General features: G+C 45.1%; 2 protein-coding genes and 1 non-coding gene across 3 annotated transcripts; 1 reads left to right on the forward strand and 2 right to left on the reverse strand.

Moving 5' to 3' along the window:
* Positions 1 to 3,558: 3,558 nt before the first annotated feature.
* LOC130485720 (small nucleolar RNA SNORD5) lies at positions 3,559 to 3,629 on the reverse strand. Its single transcript, XR_008933735.1, has one exon. It is a non-coding gene; the product is annotated as a small nucleolar RNA SNORD5 (small nucleolar RNA).
* Positions 3,630 to 6,379: 2,750 nt separating this feature from the next.
* On the reverse strand, positions 6,380 to 13,250 carry TAF1D (TATA-box binding protein associated factor, RNA polymerase I subunit D). The gene is made up of 5 exons (XM_056858855.1): positions 13,114 to 13,250; positions 8,845 to 9,280; positions 8,455 to 8,630; positions 7,306 to 7,360; positions 6,380 to 6,448 (listed from the first exon to the last, which is right to left on the reverse strand). Exons 1-5 carry the CDS (start codon positions 13,248 to 13,250, stop codon positions 6,380 to 6,382), a joined length of 873 nt encoding a protein of 290 aa, XP_056714833.1.
* A 2,397-nt stretch (positions 13,251 to 15,647) lies between these two features.
* On the forward strand, positions 15,648 to 26,037 carry C12H11orf54 (chromosome 12 C11orf54 homolog). Its single transcript, XM_056858539.1, has 8 exons — positions 15,648 to 15,732; positions 19,233 to 19,331; positions 20,595 to 20,668; positions 21,810 to 21,911; positions 23,185 to 23,361; positions 23,933 to 24,082; positions 24,915 to 25,031; positions 25,856 to 26,037. Exons 1-8 carry the CDS (start codon positions 15,675 to 15,677, stop codon positions 26,027 to 26,029), a joined length of 951 nt encoding a protein of 316 aa, XP_056714517.1. The 5' UTR covers positions 15,648 to 15,674; the 3' UTR covers positions 26,030 to 26,037.

The raw sequence follows: 26,037 nt of genomic DNA on the forward strand, positions 1-26,037 counted from the left end.
AGATCAGCTACACGCTTCTCCCCACTGAAATATCTGAAGACGAGACACCCAACTTACCTCTTCCCTGGACCAACTCAGAAGACCCCCCTCTGAAGGAATGCTGAAAGCAAGAACAAATTGGAAAATAAAAATCCTTACATCTCAGAGATATGGGCTTTATTCAATATTGCAGTCTTAAATAATGTAAGGCACTAATCCACTCTGGCGAGAGCTTGACGAGCAATTACTGGAGAAAAGAACCATTACACAGACTACTGTAAGCAGGCTAAGGAGTCTATCCCATAATTTTAGAGGCCTTCTTTTGGGGACAAAGCTCTCTTCCAAGCATCTCATGTACATCACAAATTCTGGGAGGGTCCAGGGTGGGAGAAGGGGGCCTTCAAAGGGAGAATAAGCTGGCTTAGGGGGTTCCGCTGCAAGCCTCATGCGATTCCAGAAACTCCCTCCCCAAGCAGACAGTTACATTGACAAGAGCTGGCCAGCGCGGTATTTACAAACTGCTAGGGCTCTGTCCAAATGTTCCTTCCTGTAAGTAACACAACCAATACAAATCGGCTGTGGGTTGCAAAGGAAGGTTTTGGTCTCAGCACTCTGCTCCGTGGGTTTTTGTCTATGGGACTAGCCAAATCCTGAAGCTGTGCTTAAATAAGCTCACGGACATCTTCCTTACGCAAACCCATGACTGATAAACAATGAAGCCACACCAAATACCTTACAAACTTGCGGAAAGTACCCAACATCCAAGCTTGCCCTGGACACCCCAGATAAGGTTGAGCTACCTGTGTTTTAAAAAATGCTCTTTTGCCTCAGCAGGCACCCATCCTGGCTTTGCACTGGGCCCCTCCAATGCGCAGGGACACCATCTCATGGCCATGGGATAAACTGAAGTCACTTCCAGTGCCAGCAAATGGCAAGCCAAGCTGTTTAATCTCCTGCAAGACTGCTACCTTGCCATGATCCTACAAGCTACATCAGTCCGTATACTGGTGGAATTTCCAGATGTGCACCACACCAAGACTACAGACTTATTAAACCTGCTAACCCCTTGGTTTTCTGTAGTTCTGAGGTGAGAGCCAGAGTGATGTAGCGGTTAGTGGGGGTCCCCAATGTGGCACCTGTGGGCACCATGGCACCCACCTACACCTTTCCTGGTGCCTGCCTAGTGTTTTTAAAATGTGGATGGGGCCAGGTTGGGCTCCTGATTGGCTGTGCAGGTTAAAACAATATTGTTTTGGTGACAGCTGCCTCTTATGGTGTGGTTTTGCTCTCCATCACTCCCCTTTCCCAGTACACATGAACACCTGAAGCTGCCTTATGCTGAATCAGACCCTTGGTCCATCGAAGTCAGTATTGTCTACTCAGACCAGCAACAGCTCTCCAGGATCTCAGGCAGAGATCTTTCACATCACCTACTACTCCTCTTGTCCCCTGCACTTAGGCTTTTTCTGTGTGTATGTGTGGCCACCTCCTACAGCGGACATTTTGTTGTTGTGCCCACCCGCCTGCATCAGAAAATCCAAAGGTGCCCACAGGCTCAAAAAGGTTGGGGATCCCTGGGCTAGAGTGTCAGATGAGGATCTGGGAGATTCAGGCTTGAATCCCTCACTCAGACATGGGATCTTGCTGGGGGACCTTGGGCCGGCCACACACTCTCAACCTAACCTACTTCAAATATCTGAACAAGCGTCTAGCCTGCTTATGCACAGCTAGCAATGTATCCCTTAAAATCAAAAACAACTTACATCTTGCACACCAGCCAACTCAATCTGCCTTTCTCCAGAAGGAGGCGAGGCACTGTGAAAAGGAAGGTCAGGACAGAAGCACTGGCCACAACACACCATGCCGTACAGTGTTTTCAAGAAGCTTTCTTTATTCCATTCAATGCGCAGAGCTCTCTCTTGTAAGCAGACAGGTCCCATTCTTGGAGGGTGCACACAATTACCAGCTCCATTCAAAATGAAAGTAGGCCCACCTAGTGCATGGTGGGTAGCAAAGCTTGAAAAGAATACTCCTTCAGAAAATACTGGGGAATAAGGACCTCGAACAGGGCCCCAACTTTGTGCCTCTCCAGGGATGCGCTTGGCTAACAAAGTCTGGTCCGAGTTCAAGAGAAGTTTCTTCTTGCCTTCCCATGCCACTGTACTGTCAGCTGAGATTTGAAGAGTGAAATGAATGCTTCACTAGACAAGAACCCTGTCCTGGCTAAGCTAGACAGCCATCTTGTTGCTTTTAATTTCACCATGTCGAGCTCAAACATGTTCTCTCCAAGTAAGAAAAGAAAAAGAAGCAGTGGCTGCAACCTGAATTTCAGCAGATCCGAGGAGAGAGCCTGGAGCCAGAGCATACAGCTCATGTCTTCAAGCCCTTTGTGTGATATAAGACCAATCAGTACACTGTTCAATTCTTTCATGAGCCTATGGAGGAATGTTGCTCCAATGTTGTTATAGAGACTTGACGCCATCAGTAAAACTTGCAGAGTAGCAGCTGTGGACTTGAACTGAAAGGCAACACAGGATGTCAGGTATGCAACAACATAGCTGGTATGTTTATAAAGGCCCTTTGAGCACAGAAGTGTTCAGATGCATACATTCCGTTCTCATAGCTTCTACGGACTTATGGGAGTGAGCCCCAACATGCACACTTAGTTTCCATGGTGCCTGCTTCCTTGTGCCCTAAAGCAGAAGAGCCAATCCTTGCTTCCCTATACCTTCCTGCAACAGGACATGCTTTGGAATAGCCCTGGAGGAATCATCCTTGTGGTGTGCAGGGGACCATCTACTCAAAAATAGCTCCCCCCATTCAAGGATACTTGGCTTGCAACCTCCAGGCATTCTGTGACTGGCCCCAGTCTCTAAGGGAGCTGTTTTATTTAGGGTTTTTAACCTGCCTTCAATCCCCGGCCAAGGCTGGGCTCAGGGCAGCTAACAATGTTAATACAATAAAATTTTGTAAAATACTGTAAGGTCACAATATAAATTAAACAATTTAACTATCTTGACAGATCAAAAAATAATAAAATAGATGGCACACATTTTAGGGAGTAGAGACCTCTGTAAGGCCTGGAAGCAGTCAGGACGCCCACATTTAGTTGGAACAATTTATAAACAGTAGAGAGGAAAGGGGTAGGGGGCCAATACTGATGGTTGAGCCCCTCCCATAGCAGCCGTTTTGTGCAGAAGAAGAGTTGGTTATTATATGCCAACTTTCTCTTATCACTTAAGGAAGAATCAAACCAGCTTACAATCACCTTCCCTTCTCCTCCCCTGTGAGGTAGGTGGGGCTGAGAGAGCTGTGACTAGCCCAAGGTCACCCAGCTGGCTTCATGTGCAGGGGTGGGGAATCAAACCCAGTTCTCCAGATCAGAGTTCACTGCTCTAAACCACCGCTCTTAACCACTACACCATGCAGGCTCTCTGTAGTGGCACCCACTACCTATTTTCAACCTAGGAAGAGCCTCCACAAGATTGAGGACCCATTTTATCTTAAGAGTTGCTTTCATGTACCCTAAAACTAATATTTCAACCATGCTGGAAGCGATACCCTTACAATGCACTCAGTTCAGGTCAGAATGTTAGTTTAGTTCATTTCTGAATCACTCAGCAGTTGAACAGAACAATCATCACATGAACTGCTGTGCAGGAGTCTGGACGGACTCATCCAAGCTGCTGTTTAAGGCAGAAGAGCCTATTCCCAGAAGCAATGAATAAAATAAAAAATTTAGGTGAAGCAATCCAACACTGAAATTAACAAAGATTATTTAATGGCTACTTGGCTCAGTGTGGTTTTTCCACACACACACACACGATAGGCTAGCACCAAAGACAAGGAACAAAATCTCCAACATGGCTGAGAGCAACAAAATAGGGATATCTTTCGGTACAGTCAAGGGAGCAAAACACTTACCTGAACAAGACCTGATGGCACAATCTAGAACTTGCAAAACCACCACAATTGTTCCCGTTCTCTTGCTAGTACTTTTAAAAAATTGGAACCTGCTTTTCTCCCACAAAGCAGATTACAACATTGAGTGCCGGTCCATTAACACTTAGAATTAGGATCTGCAAAAAAACAACAACCATCAATTTAAATTTAAAGTATGAAACAAAGAGGGACTAAATATTGGCGAAGGCTTTCACAGTCAGAGTTCATTGGTTCTTGCAGATTATCCGGGCTGTGTGACCGTGGTCTTGGTATTTTCTTTCCTGACGTTTCGCCAGCAGCTGTGGCAGGCATCTTCAGAGGAGTAACACTGAAGGACAGTGTCTCACTGAAGGACAGTGTAGAGACACTGTCCTTCAGTATTACTCCTCTGAAGATGCCTGCCACAACTGCTGGCGAAACGTCAGGAAAGAAAATACCAAGACCATGGTCACACAGCCCGGATAACCTACAAGAACCAAAGAGGGACTACATACATAAATCAACCCTAATAAAACTCTGATATTTACATTTGTGGTACGTTTGTCTCAACAAGCAAAGCATTAAAATATCGAAGTGATCATCTTCATTTTACATGCATGAAGTACATCCCGTTCCTACCACCCTCTACACCGGGGCTTCCAAGTTTCTTCAATAGTGGGCAAGGTGATTTGAAATCTATTATGTGTGCTGGCCGCATGAATTTTTAAATTGTTAACAATGGTGTACATCCATTGTTCCATTTTAAGGAATATAGTCCAAAGAACAATTTAATCAAATTTATTTGTACAAAAGGGCGCAAGTTACAGAGCGAGTGCTGGCCACTGGGTAATTCTGATCCACTCAATGAGAACACTGTTATTTAACAGACATGGATTGTTCTCAAGAACTGTAGGGTTTAATCAGTCAGGACACATCTCAATTCTGACTCCAGGATTACATCACCGATGGTGGCTGACTGCTGTTTTAGCAATTTCCCCTTCATAGAGATGCACTATCAAATACTGAGTAAATTTTTTCAACGCTGTCTGCGAGATTCTAACTTAACCCAATTAACTCATTATTTTAAAAGTTCAACCCTTCAAAGTATACCTCGAGCCCTGAAAAAAAGCAGGAAATATGTCAAGTTACTAAAGTTTTAAAAAAGTCGAAGTGTGCATTAAATTTTAAAGGCAATTACAATTTTTGTTTTGTCAGTAATTCTTCATAATGTCCCAGTTTCACGGTTATAACTAGTAGAATTAAACCCAAACAGCTCAATTTTTTTGTGGGTGCTAAAAATCTCAGGTGGGCTGTGCCAAAGGGGGTCAAGGCAGTCTGTCTGGCCCATGTGCAATACGTTGGATATCTGTGCTCTGTACCATCCTGCACCCATGTGACTGAAAGAAGGAAGCTCAGTTAGGAAGTACTGTCTTAACAAGGAAGGATTATTTATCTATTTGTTGGATTTCTATGCCGCTCATTCCTGACCTGGTCAGGCTCTGAGCGCCTCACACCCATTACAATACAAGTTTAAAATTCATAGCAGAAAAGGTGCGATATGGGGCCAGCGCAGAGATGACACGGTTTCTGCAAGCGGGCATCATCTCAAGGGCGCGATCTTAGATCGGTCATCATATGGGTCTGTGATTTATATCCTGCCTTTGAACACCAGTGCTTTGGCCAGATGGGCACAAGTATAAAGATGATGCCTGATGGCTGAAATACCTTAGATACCTTAGTGGAGGGGCCGTGGCTCAGTGGTAGAGCCTCTGCTTGGCATGCAGAAGGTCCCAGGTTCAATCCCCAGCATCTCCAGTTAAAGGGACTGGGCAAGTAGGTGATGTGAAAGACCCCTGCCTGAGACCCTGGCGAGCCGCTGCCAGTCTGAGTAGACAATACTGCCTTTGACGGACCAAAGGTCTGATTCAGTATAAGGCAGCTTCATGTGTACTGTTGATAAGCAGCAATGCTGAGCCACTGGACTAGCACTGACAACATGTGCTTATTTTACCCTTTTCCCCACAATTGCTAGACCTCTAGGAGAGAAGCACTTGCATTCCTTGGCTAGGGTGGTGGGCACCACAATTCCCCTCCACCAGCTCTAAACCCTCCCATCCCCCGGCTTCTTTCCCTGCTCAGGAATTTACTACTGTAGGACATGAAACTGCCTTGTACTGAATCAGACCCCTGATCCATTAAGGTCGCTACTGTCCACTCGAGACTGGCAGCAACACTCCAGGGTTTCAGGAGTGTGGGTGTGGGGACTTCCACTTTGCCTATTACCAGATTACTTTTAACTGGGGATGCTGAGGATTGGACCTGGGACCTACTGACTGCCGAGCAGATGCTCTGCCACTGAGCCACGGGCCCCTCCCCAACACCTCCTTTCCATCCATCCTTGCCAAAGCAGCCCGTAGAATCAAATGCCCAGTCTGATCCCTCTTCACATTCTTGCTTGAATTATCCAAATAGGTTCCACTCACTTGGTCTTCCTCTTGGATTTCTTCTTCTTTGGGATTTTGCTACTTAATATGAAACAGCTGTTCTCCTACAGTAAGGGGGAAAGAGAGACAAATAGTAGTACCCTTAAAGAACCAACAGGTAGGACAGAACTGGGGGGGGGGTGATTTCAGATCAAGGTTCATGTTTCGAAATACAGATTCCCTGAGCAAGTTCACATCGCTCACTGGCTGCTGAAAGACAGGCAGGTTCGCCAAATGAACCAAGAATGTAGCTCAGACTCAGGCGTAACTAGTTCAACATCACTGGGTCATTAAAAAAATCAGTTACCTAGAAAAGCAATGGGGTAATTCAGATAGATAAGTAGATAATTAGATGGCAACATGAAGGTACTGAATCAATGGAAGGCATCGACCAATTTAATTTCCAACGTGATGTACTGGTTAAGAGCAGCGGACTCTAATCTGGAGAGCTGGGTTTGATTCCCTGCTCCTCCAAATGCAGACTGCTGGGTGACCTTGGGCTAGTCACAGTTCTCTCCGAACTCTCTCAGCCCCACCTACCTCGCAAGGTGCCTGTTGTGGGGAAAGGAAGGGATTGTGACTGTAACCTGCTTTGAGACTCCTTAAGGAAGAGAATACTGGGGTATAAAAACCAACTCATCTTCTTCCTTGTCGAAGATCCCTTCCTGGACTCCATGAACTATATTGGAGTAAAAAAAGCAGTTGGGAGGAAGAGAAGCGTGAGGAAAATCCACCTCTGCCAGCACTTTTTGTGAATGGATGCATCGAAGGCACAGAGGCTAGGATTTGATTACAGTGCTAATTCAATGTTATCCATCTAAGGCTGCTTCCCTAGAGCAAGTGAAGCAGGGCAGGCCAGCTTTTTCAAGAAGAGAGCCCAACTAGCTTTAAGTGTCCAAACTTTACTTGAATGATTGCTTACCACAATCTTGGCACCAATGTCTTCTGTGTCACAACTCTCATCCGGGTCTTCTCCACTGAAACACAAGAGCAGCCCAACGTTGGATTAGCTACTGTATTTACTCGACCAGAAGGCAACTCTGAATGTAGGACAACCCCCTTCCCACCACAAAATGTTAGCAAACCAAAATTATTTTTACTGGACATAACGTATATAAATGTAAGACAACCCCCTCTTCTTCTTTTTTTGATGGCATATCTAGAAAAAAAACCTTGTCTCGCACTGGAGAATAGTTGGTTTTTATATGCCGACTTTCTCTACCACTGAAGGAAGAACCAAACCGGCTTACAATTGCCCTCCCTTTCCCTGTGAGGTAGGTGAGGCTGAGAGTGCTCTAAGAGAGCTGTGACGAGCCCAAGATCACTCAGCTGGCTTCATGTGGAGGAGTGGGGAATCAAACCCGATTAGAGTCCACCACTCCAAACCACTACACCATGCTGGCTCTGGAAATACTGTATATGTTGAAAGCCACACACTTTTCTTCCTATTCCTGGGGGATGGTCTTCCAAGACTTATTCACTGAATATACAAAATCTGCTGTGTTCCGCAGTTAATCCAAGGAGGATGGATTCTCACTGCTATGCAGTACCACAAGCAGATGCTAGAGAATCTCTCTTCTATACAAGTTGTGATCAAATACCGATCTGAGAATACCCTCCCAAAGTCCCAGAGAATGCCACTCTTCCCTTTAACTGCTCTTTAAAAAGGAAACCACAGCAACCTTGTCAGACAAGCTCAGCATTCATTCCTCTCCTGGAAGATTTTGGGCTGGAGGAAACGCTTCCTGCAGTCTTCTCCAGCTTAGTAAACACTCAAGCCTAATCGGTTCTTGTAGGTTAGCTGGGCTGTGTGACCGTGGTCTTGGTATTTTCTTTCCTGACGTTTCGCCAGCAGCTGTGGCAGGCATCTTCAGAGGAGTAACACCGAAGGACAGTGTCTCTCCTAACTCAAGCCTAACTTCTGAAGTTGGTCATTTGCCGATTCAAGCAAAGGATGGAGAAGAAGCTATAATGTGATCACACTCAAAATACTTCTTGGCCTCAGTGCCAGCCCCGTTTGAGACTTTCTACAGACGCAACTGATAAGAGGGCTGTAAACAAGAATACATACCTTGTCTCCTCAATGGGAGAAAGAGGGCCGTCGTCATCCAAGTATTTGTGCCTCCGTGAGTCCAGACTCTCCTGTTCTAGATCCTCTGCAGCCCCCAGCTGTGCCAGAGATTCCTTGAGGTGGTGCTCATACTTCTGCATACGAATGTATTTGAAGAATCCTTCCAAAGCTGCGTGCTAGAAAAAAACAGAGATGCATCATATGCCAGGTACAAGACCGAGCAGAAGCTGCTTGAAAGCCAACCAATTCTGGCCTGAAGTCGTCAAGACTTCCAACACTCAGGAAACCAGCTGCATTAACTGTAGTCTGATTATACGGAGAAGCAAGCATGACAGCCTAGGCGGCCAGGGAGAGCGTGAGAAATCGCTCAGAAGCTCAACTGCAGCTTACCTCAAACAAACACTCCATCCTGACGGGAATGTGTTTTGTTCCATAGAGTTTCTGCACAAAAGGAAACAGAGGGCTCCGCTCCCTGTACCTTCTCCTTCGCTCTGCCTTTGAGACTCTGAGCCGCGGTCTCTTGGCAAGCGGTTCTGGGCTCTTGTGTTTAGGGGCCGCTTCTGCCCGAGGGCTTCTGAGCCTCCGTTTCCTGTACTGTTCCTCTCTTTGCTGCCTCCTTCTGAAGCGATAGTCAAAGAAGGCTTTCAGGTCAAGTTTTGGCTTGGGCAACTTAGGTGGACCTCCAGAGTTTGCTGAAGATTCTGCAGAAGGACCGCCACCTGCTTCAGTACCAGATGGATTCTCAGGTCGCCCAACAAGTCTTCCTGAATTCCAAGTTCCTGCTTTTCTTTTTGAGGCTGGCCGTGAGCTTGAGGCCGAGCTGCCCCTGCAACACCACAAAAACCAACCATTCATCTTTTGCGCCACTTCCTTTTGAGAAACAGACACCCCACAAGAACAGCGCCATTCAGAAGCTGAACCACCATGGTTTCTTAGTAAACAAAAGGAGGCTTGAAATCCTCAAGCCACATTTTACATAAGATAGGCCATGCTGGATCAGACCAAGGCCCCTCAAGTCCAGCAGTCTGTTCACACAGTGGCCAACCAGGGGCCTCTAGGAAGCCCACAAACAAGATTGAGAGAGCTTTCATGCCACCTCTCCAGGGAAGCTGCCCAAGGCAGCTTACAAAATAAAACATTAAGCATTCTTAACTAAAATGAAACCAGAACATAAACACAGATAACTAAGCAACTTAAAACAAATGCAAGTTTTCAGACTAAAAACTATTAAAATGGCGGTAAAGCATCAACCCCTTAATTAAAAGCCTGGGTCAACACAAACGCTTTGGCCGGGTGGCGAAGAGAGACAGGTGCTAGGTGAGGCTCAAAGAGAAGGGCTTTGCCACAGGCAAGGTGCCACGACCGAAAAAGCCCTGCCTCTGGTTGCCACCTGCCTCACCTCTGAAGATGGGGGCACAGAGAGCAGAACTTGTGGGGCAGACCTTAGCTGGCAGGCTAGATCTTCCAGAGCCAGGCCAAGGGGGTTGATACCCTAGGAAAAATATGATTTCCAATCGCAGGGAGCCTTTAAAGCAGGTCAGTCACACTCAGCCTAATCCACGGGGGTTTTGTGAAGATTTAAGCGGAGAAGGGGGAAGTATCATAGGCCACACTGCAGATCCACTGGGCAGAAATGTAAGGCAATATTTAAAAGCACATGTACACACAAAAGGTCTACGGTCTCTCTCCTAGTAACAGCAGCATGGAACTTCAGTCCCAGGGGGAAAAAACAAGGACCGCCATGTGGGCATCACTATAGATGCCAGATAGCAAGCAGAAAGAGGTATGTTTAATGGTGGGATAGGTAATTATTTTTCTCCTTCCAATAAAGTACAGCAGAAAAGTTGTCCAAATATGAACAGTTAACTTACTAAACTGGAGATAGTTCACCTCACAATAATTTCATAATTATCTGTATGTATTTCTAATAGTATAACCAAATCAGTAATTTTTGATATAACTGTAAAAACTACTCTGAAAATTTATTATTCCAAAAATGAAATATTCTTTCTGGTATAATCTTAATATTTACAACCAGATGAATGAGTCTTTCTGTTAAAAAAATAATTTAAATCAAGTCTGTCTAGTGATTTAAATCATGATTTAAATCAAATCCACCCTGTGGGATATTAAAATGAGACTGACAGCAGAAAGCCCATTATACAGACTGGATGAGTAAGGTGCGTTTTAATGACTGAAAAAAGTCTGAGTTGCTTATATGCCTGCAAGTTTTGAATTCTGGGAAGTGTTTAGCAAAGCGCTAAGACTGGTGCAATGGTAGCTTTGATACAGTGTAATGAAATATATAAACGGGGAAAACAATAGACTCACAGCTCTGGCTCTTGGTCACCAGGCATAGCTTCCACTGAGCAAATCTGCCGCAAGCGCCAAGAGGAGCTGCAGCCGGTGTTTGATCCTTCAGGTTCCTCAGACAAGAAACTCCTCGATATCAGGGCGATCAGCTTCTAGCTTGCGCTAGGGGAAGTAACACACAGCTATCAGTCACCGCTACCACAGCCAAAGGGAGGAGGAAGCAGCTAAAGGTGTGAAGGCCCATGAAAAAAAAGAAACATAATGGAGGGGGAATGGAAAAATTGGGGAGCTTGTGTTCTAAAGAATTCCAACAAGAGAAATGTTTTCCAACAAGGTTTTACTCGCTCAAGAGGTGTTGTAGGTAGATAAAGAATTTCCAGAAATTATGAAGTCATGGGGGGAAAAACAGAAAATTGGGCTAGGGGTGGGGATTGAAATATGCGCAAACTTTCCCATCAATCCTGAACTACCTGTTAAACATCAAAACTTGCATCATTTATAACAATCTGGCACTATTTACGGAATTTAAAATTATAAATGTGTTCTGTAAGAAACATGGAAAGTATCTCCATGCCTGAGAAAGCATTGGGTGCGGCAGTTCACAACCCTAACATGGCAAAAATGCAAGACATGCCTGCTATCTGAGTAGGAAAAATTCTGAAGTAAACAAAAGCATATTATTTTGACAGAATTTCTCTCAAATAACTGGTGTGACTACCTGCCTGCATGTTTGGATTCAAGCCATGCAACTTTAAAAATAACCAATTATCACATTACAGCATTTAAACGTTGCCAAAATAATTCACATTTAAACATGTTTCTATTTGCATGGAGCTGTACGCTCCTGTGCTCAAAAACCCACAGCGCAACCCTATGCAAAGTTAGTCCAGTCTAAATCAACAGATTTAAATGTCCCAAGGGCTTAGACTGGAACCACTCTGCATAAAATCACACTATTAAACACACAATGAAAACAACAGCCACACCCTTCTACCACGCCATACCCAAAAAAAGTCACAGCAAGAGCTTAGGGGATGGGCTGTGGCTTAATGGTAGAGCATCAGCATGGCATGCAGAAGGTCCCAGATTCAAACCCCGGAAACTCCAGTTAAAGGGATTAGGCAAGTAGGTGATGTGAAAGATCTCTGCCTTAGACCCTGGAGAGCTGCTGCTGGTATGAGCAGACAATACTGACTTTGATGGTCCAAAAGTCTGATTCAGTATAAAGCAGCTTCATGCGTCTTAGACTGCTTCCCCCATGAAGGGCCATTTTTGCCTGGCATTTAATAAAGAAGACCCCTTTCCCAAAGCAGCAGCAGTATCAAGACCCACGTTTAACAGTGCCTGCACAGTATTTGAAGGGCATGGGGAAGGGCTAGTAGGGCTGTGTGTGCGTTAAGAGCCGTCAAGTCGCTTCCGACTCATGGCGACCCCATGAATGAAAGTCCTTCAAAATGTCCTATCTTTGACAGCCTTGCTCAGATCCTGCAAATTGAAGGCTGTGGCTTCCTTTATGGAGTCAATCCATCTCGCTGCCCTCAACTTTTCCTAGCATGACTCTTGTCATCTCATGACGTGACCAAAATACGACAGCCTCAGTTGAGTCATTTTAGCTTCTAGGGTCAGTTCAGGCTTGATTTGATCTATAACCCACGGATTTGTTTTTTTGGCAGTCCACGGAATCCGTAACAATCTCCTCCAACACTCCAGCAGGGCTGCCAGGTCCCTTTTCCCAACCGGCAGCAGGTTTTTGGGACGGAGCCTGAGGAGGGGAGGGTCTTCAATGCCAGAGTCCAATTGCCAAAGCGGTCACTTTCTCCAGGTGAACTGATCTCTATCGGCTGGAGATCAGCTGTAATAGCAGGAGATCGCCAGCTGTTACCTGGTAGTTGGCAACCCTAAGGGGTAGGTTTGCCAGCCTCCAGGCAGAGCCTGCAGATCCCCCAGAATTACAACTGATTTCCAGACCCCCTCCCCAAGCCCCACCCTCCAAATCTCCAGGTAGTTCCCAAACCAGAGTTGGCAACCCTAGGAAAGGGCACCATAACCACTACACTAGACCTCAACCCAGTGAGCTATGAAATGGGGGGGGTTCTCAAACGGAGTTGGTCTCCAGCGTCGCCCCACCCCTCCTCATCTGGATTAACTGCTCCATTTAAGCGGGTGACAGACCCCCTTACACGCATCAACTGCGGCATCAGCCTTTCACCGCCTTAATATCCCGCTCACACGTTACATTAACAGGCCCCGATTCTTCCCCCGGTAAGTCCCACCCTTCCCACAGCAACGGTCAAGCGGATGGCAACGGATTTTCAAACCGCCGCCGCCGCCTATTCAGCCTCTTACCTGCCCCTTCGCGCGCTAAACAAGGCCGCAGAACCCCCAACCGGGCCTTTAAATACCTCTGCCGCTCTCGCGAGACTTTGAGGCGTCTCTGTGTCTGCTGGGAGGAAGGGGAAGGGGGACCGGGACCGGGACGTCATCTTGAGAGAGGCAGGTCGGAGCGCTGTGATTGGCTGCCGCTCTCCAGGCACCGCACGCTTGCTGACATAGGAGGGGAGGGAACTTTTAAGGAGGCAGAGGCTGGGTTTTGTGCGCAGCCAAGGAATTGCTCTTGCAGAAGAAGCAGCTATTGCAAAGGTCAGTGTGCCTGTGTTTGCATTGCTTTGAAAAGAGGCTATTTAATTCTCAGTGATCCCATTCTTATTAACTGTTCATAGTTGTTACTTAGTGTGATTTCAGGTTCAATGCAATGTACGGTTACTCAGAAGTAAATCCTGTTAAGTTAAAAGCGACTTAGCAAACGTATGCAGGATTGCAGCCCCGGGGTGCGATTCTGTGCACGTCCAGTCAAGTAAGTCCCAGTGGGGCTTATTCACACGAAATCATACTCAAATTTCCAATATTGGAATGGAATCATAAATAGAGCTATGTTTTCTAAGTACACCATAGATCTCCATGGGCTTGGAACTCTGTTCAGGATAAAGCTGTAAAGCCTTATAGTTATACAGTTCAGGGTTTTGGAGAATCGATGGTAATACTTCTTGCAAATTAACATGTGTGTTGGAGGGTGGGTATACTGACGTCATTATGTGGCTGGGACAGTTGGAAAAATAGGAAATACCAAGCTGTTGGGTTTCATAATCAGATTTACAGTGAGGAAATTTTTTTAGAAGCAGAGTTTTAAAACAGCTGAATTATAAGAGACTGAAGGAAAAGGTCTTGATAATAAACTATTGAGGGGGGAGACCTTGAGAAATATACAGCCTTGCTAATGGATTCTTTCCAGAACTAGTGGCTACCACTATGTTGCTGATGATAGATCAATCATTTACAAACCTTTCCCTGTTGGCAAGTGGCAGAGGGTGGGGTTTGTAATCATTTCCTGCCAATTGTCCGTTTAAAAAACTGCACAACAGGAGCCTCAAGAGGGAATGACTAGAGGGACAAACATAAGGAATAGTAGAAGAAGAAGAGTTGGCTTTTATATACTGACTTTATCTACCACTTAAGGAAGAATCAAACCAGCTTATAATCACCTTCCCCTCCCCACAACAGACACCTTGCGAGGTAGGTGGGGCTGAGAGAGTTCAAAGAGAACTGCAAGTATCCCAAGGTCACCCAGCTGGCTTCATGTGTAGGAGTGGGGAAACCAACCCAGTTCGCCAGGTTAGAGGCCACCGCTTATGTGGAGGAGTGGGGAATCAATCCCGGTTCTCCAGGTTAGAGTCCACCACTCCAAACCACCGCTCTTAACCACTACACCATGTTGGCCCGTAGAAGAGTGAAAAAGATAGGAAATTCCCTTCAGGAATGAAGCTGTTCAGAGGAAGCTGACCTTAAAGGCACAGATGAGGGGACGAAACTGGCAACCAGGTTCCCAAAAAACTGCATAGGTAGTGGGAACCTCTGTTTATGCAGCAGCTGTCTTGCATATTGGATAATGCACTTTCTGTGCACATCAGCAATCCTTTGCAACTGGGTTTTCCTGTATTGAATGAGATTTACTCTTAAATCAATATTTATAGGAGTGCAGCCATGTAGCCTGGCATGGATCTTGAGTCCTTGCTATAGGCACCCCTATATGTCGTATTTTGGTCACGTCATGAGATGACAAGAGTCACTGGAAAAGACAGTCATGCTAGGAAAAGTTGAGGGCAGCAAGAAAAGAGGAAGACCCAACAAGAGATGGATTGACTCACTTAAGGAAGCCACAGCCTTCAATTTGCAAGATCTGAGCAAGGCTGTCAAAGATAGGACATTTTGGAGGACTTTAATTCATAGGGTCGCCATGAGTCAGAAGCGACTTGACGGCACTTAACAACACACATAGGCACCCCAAGGTAGTGGGTGGGTGCGTTATAAAGGCATGTTTATTATGGCAAAAACAAGTGGGTGTCTTTTGGTCCCCCTAAAAGACTAACAAGTTTATTTTTAGTTCTAGCATAAGCTTTTAGACATTAGAGCCTGCTTTTGAACAGTTAAATCTCACACTAGATTTGGGGTGCAGAACATTATTGGTACTCAAGGGAAAGGGCAGGTGTGGTGGGCATGGTTCTCCCATCCACCTTTTGTTCTCGCCACAATCCTGTCAAGAAGGGGAAGCTAACTGAGGGTAACTGGCCCAGGGGAGATTTAATCACAGATCCTTGCCTGATAAAATCTTCCCATGACATGATACTGACTTCCTATGAAGGAGTCAAAGGATCCGGAAGAAAATCTGGGTGCATGTCCTTAGAATCCTCTGGTACCTCAAGGGGACAATGAACCAGTCCACAGTAAAAACCTTTGTGACCTTCTATTTTAATTGCTAAACCAATGTGTTCATTAACCGACCCGTTGCCTGTTCCTTGGTGTACTCTGATCTCTTTGCCGCTCTGCTGTTCAGTTTGCAGAATCAACTAAAAATGGCCAGAATTGAGAAGTTTGCTTTGTACATGCCAAGCCTGGAAGAAATTTCTGGGGGTGAGTAATAACAATTCTTTAATGTTGCAGGAAACATTGAGAGGTAACGAGGATCGCTTTTGTTAGAGTTCTTGTATTCTGCATCACAGATTCCGTAGCCTTTTTGAACTTCAGTAGCCATCAGTGTTTCCTGGTGCCTGCTTCCTTCTTCCTCAAAGCAAAGAGCTGGTCCTGGCTCTCTACCACTGCATTAGAGGAGGAGGTACTTCAGAAGACACCTTTATTTATTTAGGTCTACAGGGAACACCCATTTTGAAATGTCCTCTATCATAAGAGGAGGTTTTGGCTTACAACTTACAAATGTTCTATCATCCCCCCCTCCCGCCGCCCATGGCAACCATGGTCCCGCCTCCCAGCTATTTTGTGATGGCGCCCACAACCCGATCTTAAAATTCCAAACCACTCGAAAAAGCGCATGGCCACTGCAGGTTTCAGAGCCTTCGACTGCCCTTGGGGAATCTTCCTTCAGATGGGCCATGGCTGACAAAAATGGCAGGTATAAGTAAACTGAAGTTATCTCCGCCCCTACGTCTGGGTACAGCTGTTGGCAGAGTACGCAGAGAAGGGTCAGACTCACTGATTAAAGATAAAGTAGCCTTTAAAAGGTGCTGTATTATAATCCAATAGTGCGCAGCTAACCATTACATCATAGAACAAAATTACAATCTAAACAACCAAAAAGATAAGAAGCTAATTCATGTTCAATGTTCTTGTTGAATGTAAATTGAGGGAAACGTATGTCCTTGATTGTCCAAAGGTTAATTGTCCAATCAGAAGACGGTGAAAGCCTTGAAAGTCTGAAAATAGACCTAGAAACTGTGTAGATTGAATTGATACGGAAGTCCGGAAACAGTCCGTTTCGTTCATAAAAAACTTCTTCGGTCATAATATTTTTCTAAGGGAGACAAGGATACAGACATAATGCATCTATTAACATGATTTAACAGTCATAATACGTAATAAATACAAGCCATATCTTAAATATCTTGCCCAAGCATAGGAGATATACATTCTGATAATGTTCACATATGCATATGATGAGTCAGTTACAATCGTACCTAAGAACCGAGCAGAGGAGTCGTCAATATATTGGCCTAATGACTCAGACATGAAGCGATCACTAGCCTAACTCTGCTGAAGGGTGTATCACTAACCTAACTTCTGCTGAAGGGTGTGTTAAAGAAACAGTAATCACAGCATGACAAATCCTGGCTAGTATTCCAGCCATATGGAGTCATAGGGTTAAACATATGAATGAGTTTGGCTTCTTTCTGTAGAAGTAACCTACCCAAGTCAACACGATTACGATATATAGATGCCTACGTAACTGTCACACCACTGTAAATCTGAGTCACTATGCTTTTATCTATATAACGATTAACCAAGGGAGCATCTCAGTTTTGAGTTCGAATTCTGGAGCGATGTTCAATAATTTTTGTCCTAATTGATCTTTGGCTTATTCCTACATAGAGGAGGCCATAAGGACATTTAACAATATAAACTGCTGGGTCTTGGGGGCAAACTTTTCTTTTAGTCAGTTTAGCTGAGTCTGGGCCACCATAACCTTTGTTGGCAGAGTATGCTAAGTACGCAGAGAAGGGTCAGACTCACTGATTAAAAATAAAGTAGCCTTTATTGAGGGAACTTCATTTTAGGATAGGAAAGCTGAGAGACAGAAACCTCTAGCTGTCTGTTTAGCTAAAGAGGGAGAGAGCAGGTAGAATGACTTCTGAGAAGGCGGAAATTGTCCCCTAAGCATATCAGTCTAAGGACAGACAAGAGGTGTGAAAAAAGGTGGAAAGGTCTCTAGCCTTATGCAGCCTTAACTAGCTGACCACTTGCCCACCCCTGTTGGGTCTTCATCTCAGTTCGTTTGTACGCTAGACATTGCAACTCTTCCAACAGCTGCTGCCAGATTATTATTAAAACTAAAGCCACCATGGTGTGGTTAGGAGCGGCGGACTCTAATCTGGAGAACTAGGTTCGATTCCCCGTTCCTCCACATGAAGCTCACTGGGTGACCTTGGGCCAGTCACTGTTCTCTCAGAACTCTCTCAGCCCCACCTACCTCACAAGGTGTCTGTTGTGGGGAAGGGAAGGAGATTGTAAAGCGGTTTGATTCTCCTTAAAAGATAGAGAAAGTCGGCATATAAAAACCTTCTTCTAAAAAGAGTAGTAAGATAACCAGACTTCAAATGAAGTCGTTACCCCTGACTGAGGGGGTGAGATCTATTTTCTAGTCAAGTCCTGAGGCCATGCTGTTTTCAAAAGACCCTTAGAGCAGGAGTGGGCAGAAGGTCACTCGGGAGTAGCCAGTCACTCTCCAAATAATTACAGGTAGCTCTCCACCCCTTCTCCTGGGATACTGAAAACTTTCTTATCCTTCCCTTTAAAGCTGCCCAAGCAGCTTCTCTCCTCTTTTGTGCAAAGGAGGCATATACATGCACCTTTGCTCTGGATGCAAAAATGACTTTTTATGACCGACACCCTTTCCTATACACTCCTCCTCCAATGCACACACACCTTTACTCTAGATTGAAAAGGAGCGGGCTGTTGACTTTTCCCCTGTGCATCAACGCTTCTTCTTCCAGGGAAGACACAGAAGTAACTGTACGTTTCCCCCCTGCAGGTTACATTACAATGGGTGTGTGTGAGGGGGGGAGGTTGATTTAGTAAACAACAGAGGAAAGGTTTCCCCATCCAGGTGCTGTAGACATGCCCAGAAATGCTGTAATTTGTATACAAGCTGCCGTTTTCTGACTGACTCCACTTCCCAAGCTGCACTTTGTGACTGGGAGCTCCTAACGGCCCATTCCTCACCTTTTGGCGGCTGGGGACGGCGTGGCACTGCTGCGACGCCTCCAAACCCGTTTCCCAGCCACCGAAAGGCTTTAAAAAGCCTTTTGCCGGCTTTTAAAATTTTAAATGGGGTAAAATGGCCCATTGAGAGCAGCAATGCTGGGCCTGCAAAAAATCAGGCTCAGCAACGTTGTTCTCCCCACTGGCGTGTTGGGCCAAAAAAGGACAGGAAGCTGCCTACTGGCAGCTCCACCACCCCCCCGGCATGCCCTGAGAGCACCCCCGGGATGCCGGCATGGGCCTTTGCACTGGTGGGATGCTGGCAGAAGGCCCAGCTGGTGTCCTTTGGTGGTGCTGCCATGGCAGTGCCAGGAGACTGGCGTCCAGGCCTCCCTGCCAGCGTTGGGGCCACTCAGCACGGCGTAAGTAACCTGGGCGCTGGTGGCCCCCCCCCCCCTCAAAGCCAGCACAGCCCCCTTTTGGCCTCTTAAGGACTTTCGTCCTTGGAGGTCAGGAATGGGCTATAAGGCTCTTGGGACAATGAACTACCGCAACTAAACATCTTACAGTGCACACCTGCAGGGAGGTGCATCGTTGGTGTAGGCAGAAGCCAAATTGGGGTGTCCTATATGGTCTAATTCACAATGATTTGATTCCAAATAAGGCATTCAAATATCTATAATTTTTCTAAATTCTTCTAGTTTTGCAGAGTGGACTCAAAGAAAACTATGCAGATGTTCAGGTGTCCGTGGTAGACTGTCCTGATCTGACTCAAAAGCCCTTCGACTATCCTTTGAAAGGTACTGCACCGTGGGTACGCTCTGTGTTGCAAAGATTCTGTGATTGTAAATAAATAAATAACCACCATTATTTGGTTTTAAGTGCTGTTTTTTAAATTCCCCAAATTCTTACTTAACCAACTTCTGGGGCAACTTGCAATTACAATGCTCTCCAATTAAAAAAAAAAGACAACATTACCAGGTAGACAACTTATATGAGGGCTAACATGGTATAGTGCAGGGGTCCCCAATGTGGTGCCCGTCGGTGCCATGGTGCCTTTGAATACCTTTCCTGGCACCCATGGAAAGTGGTTAGGACCAGGTGGGACTTTTGCCCAGGCTTCTGCTTGGCCATTGGAAATTTTTCCTCCTTTTTTTTCTTCGCCGCTAGTGTTGGTTTTATTTTCTCTCTCACTCCTCTTTTCCAGTGTATTTTTAATTTTATAATGTAATAATACTTGATACAAAAAGATATGGTAAAAAGCAAAAAAAAAAAAAAACCACAGGCACAAAAAGAATACTAAATACAGAAAATAGAAAAACAGCAGGATAAGATAAATAACACTGAGATTACCACTACCCATAAAGTTGATCTCACATACTTAAATTGGTATTTGACAACTACATCTTTAGCATAATTAATAAACCCAAATAACTACCTTAGTTTCTTAATAAACTATAACCATAATACAAATGTGTTATTAGTTTATATCTATTAAATAATCCTGAACTACCTCTTATTTGAATTGTCATATTTATAATAACTGAGCATGATACAAAACAGGCAATCTTACTTAATCTAAAATATTTTATATCTAAAGGCATATAACTCTCAGGTCGCATCTCCCCTCTCAGACGTTTTGAGCGGAATATATGTAGTAGCGCTTTACCATTAGAGATTTGATTGGCTATGCAGATATTTAAACACATTGACTTGGCAGCAGCTGCCACCACAGCACAAAGATCTTCACTGTGTGAAGTCTTTTGGAAGGGCTATGGCTCAGTGGCAGAGCATCAGCTTGGCATTCAAAAAGTGCCAGGTTCAACCTCCAATTAAAAGGTTCGGACAGTAGGTGATGTGAAAGATCTCTGCCTCAGATGCTGGAGAGCTGCTGCTGGTCAGAAGAGACCATGTTGACCTCCAGAGACCAATGGTCTAACTCAGTCCAAGGCAGTTTCATGTGTTCACTTGAGGCTCCATATCCAATTCTTTTTGTGCATATATTTTGAAGCCAACAGAACCTTCAAGAAAAAACTTATTCATCCTTTGTTGTGTTCCTACAGGCATTTGTGGCAAGCCAAGAATCGCTGATGTGGGAGGCGTTCCATACCTTTTGCCTCTTGCACAAAAAGATAAGGTGAATGGTGATTAGTTTATTATTTATCCCTCTGAAGAGTCTGTCTTCCTTTGTACCGTCATCCAGCAGCCTTCTTTCTTACAGGGTGTCTGTTGTGGGGAGGGGAAGGGAAGGTGATTGTAAGCCAGTTTGATTCTCCCTTAAGTAGTAGCGAAAGTCAGCATATAAAAACCAACTCCTCTTCTTTTGTCTTGAAAATCCTTTCAAGTGGAACTTCATGGGGTTGCCATGTGTTGGTTGCGACTCGATGGCACACTTCACCTTAGGATACAGCCAATACTAATTTATGATGGTGGCATCTTTCTCTTTCTTCTGTCATATAAACCCTTGTGCCAGCAACACCCCTCTGATCAGCAGCTACATGACACACTGCCTCAGTGTGTTTAGAACAAACAGCCTCAGCTCCTCTCAGGTCTTCTCAGTAGCCAGTGTGGTGTAGTGGTTAAGAGTGGTGGACTTTGGTCTGGAGAACCGGGTTTGATTCCCCACTCCTCCATGAGTGGCGGACTCTAATCTGGAGAACTGGGTTGGTTTCCCCACTCTTCCACATGAACCCAGCTGGGTGATTTTGGGCCAGTCACAGCTCTCATAGAGCTCTCTCAGCCCTGCCTACCTCACAGGGTGTCTGTTGTGGGGGAGGGAAGGGAAAGGTGATTGTAAGCCGGTTTGATTCTCCATTAAGTGGAAGAGAAAGTCGGCATATAAAAACCAACTCTTCTTCTTCAGTAGTAGCCTACCCTGAACGATTGATTTGCAACAGAGGTCAGAAGCCTAGGCACCTTTGCCAGATTTTAGGAAGGCCTTTCAGGCCACAGGAGAGGCTTTGGGTAATTGGCAACTAGTATTTTACATCAGAGGTATAAACTGTGTTGGTTTTGACTCCGTGGTTTTTGCTGATTTTAGTTTGTGAGCTGCCTTGGCCCTCCTTTGTTTCAGGGAAAAGCTGATGAAAAATGGTCTGCTGAATAAAATCATGGAAGTCGGGGGAGCAGGGGAGCAGTATCCCATTCAGACATATCTCCTGTCCAGATCTGGACCTGTTTATCTATCACATGTTGTATGCCCTGAGACCATACCCTGAAATGGGGATTCATAAAGGTACATGATGCCACTGATAACTAAACACATCTTTCCTGTTTAGGTTTATGACCTGAACACTGTGGCAAAAGAAATTCAGCTCCCGGGAGCTTTTTTTCTGGGCGCTGGAGCAGTTTCATCTAGAATTGTTGGAGCCAACGCTGAGGTGGGTAACTCTGTGTCTTCATAAAGCTGCCGTTCTGAGGAAACCCCAGTTATAATCCTGCGATTAGCCAGCCTTGCCAGGAACTCAGGATTCCTGATTTGTTTTCTCCCATTAGATCCAGTGCTTATGTTAATTTTTAACAGGATGAAAATCCCAAAGAGTCTTTTTCTTGTCTGATTCCCAGAGTTAACTTTTCTTTTGAATGCCCTCTCTATGTAACAGCGTCTAGTGAAATGCTGGTAAATATTAGATGGTAAATATTAGATCCTGTCACACATCGGTTTATTTAAAAGAGTTATCACCTGAATAATACTGGTTTTTAAAAATCTGCTAGTGGTACCTTTAATGCAGAAAATGGCAAATACAAAAATTTGGCTTTAGTGGCAATTAAAAAGGCTTGGCTAGTTGTTTTATTTCTATTTATTTATCTGAGGTACGGTGGGTAATGGTATAATTGTTTCAATTCATTGATGGAGAGCAGGCTGTAGTATTGTTTGTCCCTACCGAATAATCTGTATTTTTTTCCCGAGCAATTTTTTTACTCCTGTCTTAATTGGGGTTAAGGGATATGTTGACACCAAAATGAATTGCCAGCATGGTGAAACGGATAGAAGGTCGAATTGAGATCTGGGAGACCTAGGTTTGGCTCCACGCTCTGCCATGGAAGCTTGCTAAGTGAACTTAGTCAGTTACATGCTCTCGTCCTAACCCACCTCAGAGGGTTGTGCTTGAAGGATAACAAGGCGATTGGAAGAACAATATTTTAAGCTGCTATCCCATGTGGAACTACCCTCTCACTCCAGTCACTATCAGAGGCCCTGCTTCAGTCGCCCCCACCATCTGAGGCTAGACGGGTAGCAACCCAAGAAAGGGTCTTCTCTGTCGTGACACCAAAACTTTGGAACTCCCTCCCCAGGGAGATTTGTCTGCCTCGCTCTATTGGTATTTTTCACTAGAACGTGAAGACTTTTCTGTTTCATCTGGCATACCCCCAATAATGCTTATTGGCCCTCCTTCTAGTGTTGTTTATGTGGCTTTTAATTAAATTTTATCATTTAAAAGGTGTTTTTTAGTGTTTAAATGTTTTTATGTCCACCACCTTGTGGTCTCTGATGGGTGGAAAGGCAGTATGAAAATGTTTTAAATAAAACCTGTCTCCACTGGAGACAAAACTGAGATAATGGGTGTTGGGTTGTGGAGGTTTGTTTTGTTTTACTGTACAGTGAAACTGCCTAAAGGTTTATTGACACACTTTCCTTTTCTCTGTTTCCAGCTTGTACCTATCGTTCAAGCCCAAAATGAGAACAAGCCGGCTATAAATGGAAGTTACGTGGCCAGGATTAATCCCGCGGCTGATGGGTACCTGCTAGAGAAGTACAGCACCAAACATCACGACTGCGAATTTGGCCTGCTGGCCAACCTGTATGCCAGCGAAGGCCTTCCTGGCAAGGTGTGTGGATCCTTCCTCTTTGACTTCAACAGTCTGTGGAAATTGTATCCTGGGAGCATTCATAGAATCTTTTAGAGGTGACACTCCCAGGTTACAAAGCCTATGTGTCAGGATCATAAGCCCATCTCTGGTTCTTTCCCAAGGATTCACTCAGACAGCTTGAAGTCTGAAGTAAAATCTCTTTATTAGGAAGGCTGGCAGATACAGACTAAAGGCATGACAGCTCAAAGGCTTGGAAAGTTGTCAGTGCCCCTCAAGAGGAGCTGTAGGGTTTAAAAGCAAAAGTACAAAGATACTTGCCTGGCGTTGCCAGGCAATTCTGATAAAGTTCTCACGGGCAAGAAGACACAGCAAGTACCAGGTGTTGGACGAGCATAACACTCTGGGAAACAGGATCAGGTCAAGACCTGACACTATGTAACTCGGTGCAATCTTACTATAGTTCTACTGTACTGTTCTATTGATAAGAGAAACTGCTTGATTTTTTTTTTAACATGAATCATAAACTCTAATTTTGGAGGCCAAGTTCATGCCATAAGCTAAATTTGCATTATTACTATTTTTTTCTAAGGTCATTGAAGTAAAAGCAAATAGAAGAACTGGGGAGCAGAACTTCATATCCTGCATCAGGAAAGCCTTAGAAAAACATTACGGAGACAAGCCAGTGGGGATGGGAGGGACTTTTGTGATTCAGAAGGGGAAAGCGAAAATTCACGTTATGGTAAGTCATGTTATGTTCTTAGGGTAATATGTATTGGGTGCTTGGTCCTGATCAAGAATAGTGGTCCCTTGGGAGCACAGGGGGAATCACATGAGAGATTCCACAAGGCCTACATTTCTGCACAGGAAAAACGCATAGAATCGCCAGAGTTTTGCTTACTGTGTATAATTTGAACATTTGGGAGGAGGGGCTGCGTGCAAAGCAGTTGTGGTCAACTGCTGTCTGGTTGGGGACCCTGAGTACTTAGGATATCATTATATTCAGAGGTGGTACCTGTTCTTCAGCACAAAGCTGTTAAGGGGAATCTGAGGCATCTCCCATTGGCCTGTATGTTAAGTCTGATCGATTTACATGGGAGAGGTGGCTGTATTAAATGCACAGCTATACCAATGAGAGAGAAGCTTGCTCTCTTTAAGTATATGAAGGGCTGTCACTTAGAGGAGGGCAGGGAGCTGTTCCTGTCGGCAGCAGAGGATAGGACTCGCAATAATGGGTTTAAATTGCAGGAGGAAAGGTACCGGCTGGATATTAGGGGGAAAATTTTTTATAGTAAGAGTTGTTCGACAGTGGAATCAGCTACCTAGGGAGGTGGTGAGCTCCCCCCTCACTGGCAGTCTTTAAGCAGAGGCTGGACAAGCATTTGTCAAGGATGCTCTAGGCTGATCCTGCATTAAGTAGGGGGGTTGGACTAGATGGCCTCTATGGCCCCTTCCAACTCTGTGATTCTATGATAGCTCGAGGAACCAGCGTGCCTGAATTTGGCGTGGCAGGGAAAACATACCAAGTGACTTTGGATCCAATCCTTCACAAGTTCAATAACATTTCATTACAGCCGTCAGAATTTTCCACCTGTCCTTTAAACACTGATGAGGATGTGAACAACTGGCTCAAGTTTTTTGAAATGAAGGCTCCGCTCATTTGTCAACCGGTATTGGTTTCCAGAGATCCAGTAAGTCAATTGGTTGACAGGGGAACGGGGATTTTCCTGGTATGTTGGTTTGGTCCCGTATGGATTTATGAAGCTATCTTGCCTCAGTCTGACCCACAGGTTCACCTCGCTCAGTATTTTCTAATCTAACTGGCACACAGCTTTCTAGGTTCTCAGATGAGAACCATATAAGGGTCTTTCCCAGCACCTGCTACTCAAGTGGAGATGCCGGGGACTGAACCTGGGACCTGAGGGGGTTGAGATTTCAAGAGCTGGCATAGCAGTTTTACCTTTTAGGGAGCATTGAAAAGTGGGGAAGATCTAATCTAGAATTGAGTACCCAGCTTTGGGGGTAAAGTTGAGACGACTGGGGAAGGCAATGGCAAACCGCCCCATAAACATAATCTGCCTAGTGAACATTGTGATGTGACGTCACCCCATGGGTCAGTAATGACCCAGTGACTGGCGCAAGGTTGCCTAGCAGGCTTCATGTGGAGGTGTGGGGAATCAGACCTGGTTCTGTGGATTGGAGTCTGACGCTCTTAACCACTACACCACGCTGGCTGTCGACCTTCTCCCTGCCTGGTCAGTTTTGTGGGTGGGGACATTCAGACTCTGGATCCCCTTCCTGCAATTCTGAACTGGTATAGCCCTGCAACAGATAACATCATGTGCTGCTTCTGTAAATCATACTTTACTCTTAAATGTTTTATTATGGAGAGTTTCGGAGGCAGAGGGAACTGTTGAGAAGAAAATTGGAGCTGACATAAAGTCTGTCCTTCAGAGCTTCCTAAATCCCAGCTCTGAGCTTGGCATTTAAATTTTATTCTTAATTTATTTCCCAGGGCTTTGACCTACGTTTGGAGCATACCCATTGCTTCAGCCACCATGGCGATGGGGGACACTACCATACAGACACCACGCCAGAGACTGTCGAGTATCTGGGATATTTCACGCCCGCTGAGTATCTCTTTCGAATTGACAGACCCAAGGAAACACACATGGTGGGGCGAGACTAAGTCGGCAC

Source organism: Euleptes europaea, chromosome 12 (assembly GCF_029931775.1).
Source record: "Euleptes europaea isolate rEulEur1 chromosome 12, rEulEur1.hap1, whole genome shotgun sequence".
Classification (NCBI taxonomy): Eukaryota; Metazoa; Chordata; class Lepidosauria; order Squamata; family Sphaerodactylidae; genus Euleptes; species Euleptes europaea.